General features: G+C 42.0%; 1 protein-coding gene across 1 annotated transcript in view; it reads left to right on the forward strand.

The window, feature by feature from the left end:
- clpb (ClpB family mitochondrial disaggregase) overlaps positions 1-2,060 on the forward strand; it is a 33,322-nt gene extending 31,262 nt beyond the window's left edge. The window contains exons 15-16 of the mRNA XM_015003656.2: positions 328-432; positions 1,743-2,060. Coding sequence (XP_014859142.1) covers positions 328-432; positions 1,743-1,940 — 303 coding nt within the window. The 3' untranslated portion in view covers positions 1,941-2,060. The remainder of the gene's footprint in view (positions 1-327; positions 433-1,742) is intronic.
- Positions 2,061-9,137: the final 7,077 nt, after the last annotated feature.

Raw genomic sequence — 9,137 nt, forward strand, 5'->3', positions numbered from 1 at the left:
TTGCCGTTATTGCCTAACTGTGCATCCGCAATGAAACATGGTGTCCTATTTATTGAATGAAGTGTTAACATCAGCAGCTAAATGAGCTGCTCTGATCACTACTATTGACTGGTGTTTGATTAAAGCGCATTAAGGGCTTGTTGATTAGCGCTGGCAGACATTCTGCTTGACAGTATCTCCCCTCTGCTGCTGCATTTGTCTTGTTTACTCCTTTACTCTTTGATTGCGTGTGTGTGTGTGTTTTTTTTTGTGTGTGTTGCTGCATGCACTCCAGGTGTAATCCTCTCCCTCAACCTAACATTACCTCATCTCTATCTTCTCCATCAGGCTAAGCAGCGCCATGACATCACTCTTCAGTGGGATCACCTGGTCCTGGACCTACTGGCCGGTGGATATAACCTGCACTATGGAGCGCGTTCCATCAAACATGAGGTATGTAGACTGAGACATCTTGGAAAGCACATGATGTGCCCTTAAAGGTTAAAGGTAATCGTTTAGCTTTGACCTTTTTATAGCTACCAACTCTGCGTATTTTACTGTGATAGTCCAAGACAGTTACAGTCAATTCTCTTTACTCTAGTTCCTTTAAATAGAATTCAGGGTAACTAATTTCCCTCAGAAGTCACCTTGTTAATAAATAGAGTCCACCTGAGTGTAATTTAATCTTGGTGTAAGTCCAGCTGCTCAGTGAAGGCCTCTGATGTTTGTTAAAGGACATTGGTGAACAAACGGCATCGTTACGACCCAGACTGGTCGTAACGATGCCAGATTAGGATTAGGTTACAAAACAAAATGACAAACTTTGAACATCTCATGGAGAATTGTTCCACTCATCATCTGAACATCAGAAAAGCATGGCAGATTTTCAAACCTTTCAAAACTCACAACTCAGACCGAAGAGAATCAGAAAAGCAGTCAGGATCCCATGGGAACTCTGGAGGAGCAGCAGAAATTCACTGCTCAGGTTGGAGAACCGCAAATCTGCAGTTTGTAGAAGAGAGGTAAGAAAAAACTGCAAGAACATCCCAGTCCATATGCCACCATATTTGCTGAAACCCTGATTATTAACACACAAACCCCACAGTGAAACATGGTGGTGGCAGTGTCATACTGTGGAGTGCTTTATTTTTTGCAGGAGGGAAGCAAAACTAGTCAGTTGTTGGAAAGATAGATGGAGTTAAATACTCCATCTATCCTAGAACAAAATCTGTTTGAAGCTGCAAAACAATTTACTGCTGCACATTTTTCAGGTCATTATATGTAAAACAGAAATCGAAACATTTATCATATTGTTTCCAATTTATAATTATGTAGTTCTTTGACATAAACTCTCAGTAGTTTATGTTGAATTTTGTTGTTAGGTGAGAATTGTCAAAACGTTGGGGAAAAAACTGAACCCTGTCCTGCTCTGTGTTGATGGATTGGTAAAGCTGTCCAGGGTGCATCTTGCTTCTTGCCTAACGTCTGCTGGAGGCACAAACACACCCACAACATCAATTGAGGCTTTAAATCAGAGACTGTCAATTAACAAAGAACATACAAGTTTCTGTTTGTACTGATTTATCAATTCTAAAATGTAAAGTAGAAACATATTTGTTTAGTAAAGAATTACTTACTTAAAAGGCAACAATTGATTGAAAATGAAAATATGAAGGTACAGTTGCTGACTAAAAACACTTCAGGATGTCAAATCAATCTGTAATGTTGCTGCTTTCTATTTAACCCCATCACTGATCCCTCAGGTTGAGCGACGGGTCGTCAACCAATTAGCTGCAGCGTACGAACAGGAGCTGCTGCCCAAGGGCTGCACGCTGCGTCTGTCTGTCCAATCAGAAGGCCAGGAGGAGCACAGCATGCCCAGGCTGCGCCTGGAGGTGGTGGGAGAGGACAGTTCATCGAGAACATTGGACATCCGCCCACCGCTGAATCCTGAACACTAATACAAGACAACACTAAACCTCATCATCATCATCAGCAGCAGCAGCAGTCGAAGCATTATCCAGCATAAAGAGGATGGATGGTAACCAATGGATGTTCTTAATAAAAGCGCATCTGAGAAACTTCACTGCTTCTCATTTATCATGCCAAAGTGTCCACAACATGCAGTACAGTGTATTCAATTTTTCAAATAGGAAAACCAAGACTAACAGTGTTTCTGCGGAACATATTTATTCAGAGATGTTTATGTTTAGCATCAGCATCATGGCCATACATCAGTGAAGACATTGTATCACACTCCGCACTGTCCTTCAATATAGCTGTAGTTATGCAGTGATAATGTTATGTTTACTATGTAATGCAGACTGAAAGCCAAATCAAACAATATTTATTAAATATATATATATTATAAGGTTACTTGATATGATTTATGCAGCGAAACCAGCAGTTTTACAGCCAGTTGAGTTTAGCTGAGAGGAAAACTGACATATTTTCTTCAGTTCTTCAGAAACTAAAGGTTTCTGTGAACAAAAGGTACAAATGTTTCAGTGACAATATAGTTTTATTATTTATGTTTTTACAGTGAATTTTTCCAGTTTTCCATGGTTAGGACACTTCAGTTGTTTGTGTTATCACATCAGTGGTGAACAGGCCCATGCTAGCTGAACTACACTCATAAACCGCACTAAAAAAAAGGATGTAGTAATGCAGGTAAATTAGCAGCAGTAGTAGTAGATCAAATGACAAGTTGTCTGTTGATGCATCTTAATGTAGGAATGTGAAATAAAAACACCATTTAACATCATAAATGTTGGAACATCTTGTTGACAACAGGCCAAATGTAAGGGAGCCACGTTTCTGCTCCTCGTATCCCAACCTACACCGTGTAAATAAAACCTTCACAACAAAAAAGGAATTCCTCTTTCTTTCTCCTTTTTTTGGGGGGCCGGGGGGGTTTGTTCTGTTTGACTCACACTGACACTCCTGATGGATGGATGGATGGATGGATGAGAGTCTTGCTACAACAATAACGCTTGTCCACCTTGTGAATCGACATGACGGGGGAATGTTGTTGGAATTCTGCTCCATGTGGGGGTCCGAGTTGGACTCCCGGAAGGGAAGCTGCGCGGTGAAAGCATCTCACACATGCAGACACGCAACAGCCTGCAGGAATGTGTTGTCCATAGGGAGTAATTAGCACATCAGGGATGGACACGGTCCCTTTTACAGTGCCTGGACCCCCCAACTGCAACAAACACAGCTGGTTTTACTGACATTTACACTAACATGTTTCAAGAGGACGCGTAATTGCATGTCATTCACTTTTGAAACAAATCATCTGGCTTCTTGTAATATGCAAAGACTATGGCAACTTTTGAAGCAATTATGTGCAGGTAAAATGTTGAAAATAGTGATTGCAAGGCTATTTTTTGTTTACATTTAACATAAGGAAATCATGGAAAATGTCAATCTGAGTAAAAAGAACGCACAAGCATGAATGTAGTTTCAGACCTTTTTTTTTTTAGATATTTATTTGGAAATCAGAGAATAAGTGTTTCCTTGATCTAGATTCACTTTATATGCCAAAGTCAAAAGAAACTTTACATCTAAAATATTAAGGTGTTTTTGATTAGTATGTCTTAATCTATTTTATAAAGCCATAAAAAAAAACTAAATCTCTTATAACATTATGGCTCTGAAGTAATAATGAAGTAATAAAGTTACAAAAGGTTCAACCTTTAATGTTTGAGTCGGAGTTTGACTAAGATGACTCCTAAAACATGGTGGAAACGGCCGTGGATGGGAATGTTGAAATGTGACAATGATGGTGACTGGCTTCTGAATCTGTTTGCATTCCTGTTGAAAAGTTTCCATCGGTTTGCTTTTATGAATAAAAAGCGATGGAAAATGGTATCCTGCTTGCGTTACACTAAATAGTTCAGGGATTTTCCCAGTGCATGGGTAGGATATATACAGTCTTAGTACTTGAGCTTTCTGGGTTAGCTTCTCTTTTTCTGGCTGATCAGACGATCCTACAGGTTGTACTGCAGGCTTAGGCAAGGACAGGGAATGTTACTGGTCAGACTGGGCCCATTAGAATAAGTATGTTCAGCAGTGGTATCAGGGTATGTGGAAGTTCTGGTAGAACCCTAACCACCTTTCATCAAATGGGCCTTGTGTTCTTTTATTAAACAACTCTGAAATAATCATTGCAGGGCTTTAAAAATAAAATCTGTTCATTGCAGTCTTGCCTGGTCCACTATGCGAACATCTTCAGAGTTCTCACAGCTTAAACGTGTTGCTGCGGTCAAATTCATGTAAACTCATTTAGAGGAGGACTTCGACTAAAAACATCAGATATATTCAAAAGCTCTTCTGTGACGTGACCTGGAAGGGTTAAATAATGACCTACAGTGAAATTTAGCTGTAAACTGACAGTCGTGTCGTTTTATAGATTAAAAGACATGTCTACGCAGTGAGTTTGATCTTTCAGAAATCTCTGGCTGGAAACTTTAACATTTCAACACCGTTCATTTGTATTTTTTTTTTTGTTGTTGTTATTGTTTTGTTTTGTTTTTTCTAGCAAAAGGTGTTGGGAATAACCTGTGAAGTTGCTGAGAGCCCATCTGCATGGAGCTGATGAGGATAAACAGCCAGAGATGAGGAGCAACAGGCCAGCAGAGGCTGCATATGGACAGTAGATCAGGTTTTTTTTTTTTTTTCTTTTGCTCTGATACCTCCAGGCTTTTCCCATCTTTCTCCTCTAACCCTCATATGCATCTTCACTTTATGGTTTTAGGAAGTTGGAGTGCTTTGGGTCTGTGTGTGTGTGTGTGTGGGGGGGGGGGGTGTGTGTGTGTATCCATTTACCTTTCCCTGCGGAGGAAGACAGGAATAAGAAGAAGAGGAGGAGAAAGAAGAGAGGCTCTTAGTCTGTCCGTCAGGCTATTTCTGACTGCTGCCATTTCTCTGATTAGATTATGGAGAAACAGAAACCTGGCCCCTCCATCGTCCTATAACCTCCCTCTATCTCCCCTCGTTTTGCCTTCTGCTGCCTCTCTCTTCCCCTGCATCCTTCCTTTCCTCCCTTCTCTGCTGTCCATCTGTCTGTCTCTGCCTATCCGCCTCCTCCTCCTCCTCCTGCTGGATGAGTTAAACGTGTAAGGAGGATGCAGAAGCAGAGGATGGAGCATCAGCTCAGCGGCGTTACGTCCCACCCTCAGATCTGTGCGCTTTCCCTCCACTTCCTGGATAAGGCCGCGATGGTCTGCGTTGGAGTAGCCTCACAGAGGTGCAGCAGCCAGGTGGAGGTGCTGAATGATGAACGACTACTAGCGGCTCTCCCATTATCATATCTGTCTCCGCTCTTAACGGAGCATTTTCATCCATGTCCCTCCGCGCTCCGCTCCTCTCTCGTTCCCCCTGCCTCCCTCCGGCTCTCATTGTGCTCCCCCAGGAAGGCGATCGATTCCCCCCTCCATTATACCTCTCAGCTCTCGCTCTAAAGATGCGCCTCATTCATGCAGCCTGCAGAGCGCCGCAGTTTATCAACGAGCAGCAGTCCCTTTGGACGCACATGTTGCTTAAAAATCTCGACCCCCCCTCGTTCTAGAGACTGGATTTATTTATGCTCTGTTATGATGACTGGGAAAACCCGCATAAAAGACACATTTTCATAAAAAAAAAGAGTGGGTGGGTAGGTAGGTTGCTACACACCCGCCCGTCCTCCCCTTTTCTTTTAAAGAAAAGGAACAAATCCATTCTGCCTAATTCGAACCTTGCACAGGGACAGCTCGCGTGGCAGATTGCAGCCTAATTAGTTTAGAGGGAATTTAATTCAATTAACTTTCCACAGCTCCGCGCGCCCCGCCGCTGGGCTGCTTTCAGAGCGCGAGGCCAGAGCTCCAGATCTAATTAGCGTGTTTGGAGAAGCTCTCCTGCGCGCGGCCGTGCCTCGCTCCTCCAGCTGTGCTGCTGCTCCACGGCGCGTGCGTGTGTGTGTGTGTGTGTGTGTGTGTGTGTGTGTGTGTGTGTGTGTGTGTGTGTGTGTGTGTGTGTGTGTGTGTGTGTGTGTGTGTGTGTGTGACACCGTGGTCTCCCGGGAGATGTTTTGCTTTTTCTTCTTTATCCCAAAAAGCTTCTTTTTTAAGTAACATGCCGGTGTCCATTAGGGTAATACAGGTCCGGTGCCGCAGGAGAGATGGACGCAGCATGTTGAATAACCGCAGCTGCTCTGCGTCATGTTCCGTCTGATGGATGCGTGTCCAACTCAACTTAAGAGCGGACTCGCACTCCCACCCACGTACACACGGAGATGAGTGTAATCTGATGGGCTAAAACGTGCATCTGGTTGCGGAAAAATAATTATTCTGGTTCCGATTTCTGTACAGGCCAACTGGCTTACTGATAAATCCCGGGAATTACCTTTGTTGTACTTTTCCCGATTTCGTCGTTTCGTAGCCGTCTGCCGCAAGACATTTTTGTACCGAGCATGTCTAAATTTTTAACTACCAAGTGGTCGTTTCGTACCTGCTTCAATCCGATTTGCAGCAATTTCATGCTGTTAGGCAATGTGCTTATGACTAATATGTTGTTTTGATTGGGGGCCATAATATGTCATATTCTGTTTCATAAAAGTCAACTGGGAAGGAGAGGAGAACATGCAAATTGGGTGTGGTTGGTTTAAAGAGTCTTTAGAAAATGCAACTAAATCAAAATTCAAAATGTATATCTGATTTGATAAATGTGACTATTTAATTCGTGAAAATAATTAATTATGCAATAAGTACATGTGTATGAAAATGTTTACAGACGAAACGAGACATTTGCTACAAAATGGCAAAGCGTGGGTACGAAACTCAAAAATATGTGAACTACCTCCCTTACTGGACAAGAAGAACAACTCCATTGTACAAGGTAAAATACTTTACATCACTGTTTGACAAAGAATTACGAACAATACAAATTGAGGCATGGGCGGTTCGAAAGAACATATATATGCGCCTTTATTATGAATGTTTTAATGGCGAGTTATATTTCTTTTCGTGCATATAAAACATATAAAACCATAACACAGATGGACTTGCGGCTTGGTCTGTGATGGCTGCGGATCAGTTTGCCATCACCTCATCGTACCTCAGTTCGTTTGTTTTTTTTCCTCCTAATTCCATCTCGTACCTATATATTTGAAACATCGCACATCCCTGATGTATTTTCATAACAAGTGGAGAGAGATAAATACATCGAATGCTTGAACTTCATGCATTTCAATTTAATTGCGTCTATTTGCAGTCGACTGATACGTCCTGCAAGCATATACAAATATTTATTGGAGAAATATAGCCATATTCCCTGACAGCAAATTATGAGTACATTATAGAAAAACGACCTTAAATAAACTGTTGTGAAAGTGGGTGCGAAATGTCCCGCTGCAAGGGCCTCCGTTACCTACCAGGAAAAGTTAGAAATGAAACAAATGAATCTATAAAGTACGAAATGGCGAGGGCTCGAAATGCCCTACACCCGTCTGCGACGCTAAGGCTCTTCAGAAATATATTGAAATATATTGAATACAAATTTAATCAGACTAGTCAAAAAAAAATCGAGTGGTTTATTTTATGGTTGTTTTAGATGAGTGGGGGGTGGGGGTGGGGGTATAACCAAGACGCGGTTCCCTCCGTCTCTAACCCGCGTGGATGTCATGGTAATTGGGGGGCCTGATATGCGGGGACATGCAGGCGGTACCGCTGGGACCTCCGGGGCCCTTCAGCCTTCTCCTCCTCGACTGTCATCCATCATTGAGCAAATCAAATGCGCGCCGCCAGCCTCTGCTGTCGCTGGAAAAAGAAAAAAAAAAAAGAGAGAGAGAGAAAGAGAGAAAGACGCAGGCCGATGTTAACGGCGGGATCTGCGAGCTCTGAATTTATTTTATGCGCAATCAAATCCACCTCTGGAGGGAAGAGGGTCTTCAACAGGGGCGATGACACGACACATTTTAGTCACACTGCAGGCAGTCAGCAGAGCAGCAGGAGAGCAGGTTTCAGAGTCCTGAGAAAAATGAACCAAAACGACTGTTTCCAAATAAGCCAAATAAAAGAGAGAGATGTATTTACTGTTATGAATATCGAATGAAATGCAATAGAAAACATCAAATCCTTTCTAAATATGGAATGAATATAAGATGATGGAAACAGTCAACCGCGCGTATTTACGCATGGAGAAACTTCACTGTTCGAATATAGAATTCTTCTTATTTCAGCTGTAAATGTTGTAAAACTAAAAACTCAGCAGTGGAAAAATTAAAGTTCGTTTTTGTTCTTAATGGCCCAAATTTATCTGGTCATACTAATTAACTTATGTTAGAAGATAGTAATAACGCAACCAATGTATAATCTATTCCGAAACAGCAAAGGCTAATGGGAAATTAATTTGCAGCTTAATTTTAGATGAGTGCAGAGGAGGAAGGTCTACACCGTGAGCTTGTCTAAATATTTAAATAAAGTCCGGTGCGTCCTCTTTAATTTTTTTTTTTTGTTTTTTTGTTATTATTTAATTACTCTTTCTAATAATTCTCCATCATCGCGATCTCTTGCGCTTTTACATGCTTGTTTAACAAACTCCACAACAACAAGCTTAATATCCAGAATCAATAATGCCCCGATGTTTGAAGCAGGAAAAACTGCTTTGGGCTGATGGGAGATGTTTTTGTCGGAGTTTTTTTTTTTTTTTTTTTTTTGTGATGGATGGAGCTGGCAGCCTTCCTCCCTGACTGACAGCTTCACTCGTATTTTCAGGGCGGGGACACGAACCGGGACGGGCCTCCCGCACGGCTTTGTCTCATCCTTCATTTAGCCTTTATCTGCTCGTCTCTGTCCCTTTTCTACCTCTACGCGTCTTCATCAGGAGCGCGCAGCCATCCGTCATGCAGAAGATCTGCCCCAAAGTCGGATGGAAGACCATCCCAAACCATTATAGGTTAGGAGAGTCGGTAAACGCTCAGGACATATTTGCGTCCAAAAAATTAGAGAGGAGCCATTTGTTATTTGTCGTAGTTAATAATATGTTAAATGCTCCAAGCAGTTTAATCAGTGCCACCGCTGTCCAATCATAAATGCTGTCATTTTAATAATATGGTCTCTGAATCTATTAGAGACAACCTGCACGTTTCCGTCCTCCACACTGTTTTCCCTAATGACCAG

The sequence above is a fragment of the Poecilia mexicana genome, unplaced genomic scaffold, assembly GCF_051168715.1.
Source record: "Poecilia mexicana isolate PSO_F unplaced genomic scaffold, ASM5116871v1 scaffold_13, whole genome shotgun sequence".
NCBI classification, from domain to species: Eukaryota; Metazoa; Chordata; class Actinopteri; order Cyprinodontiformes; family Poeciliidae; genus Poecilia; species Poecilia mexicana.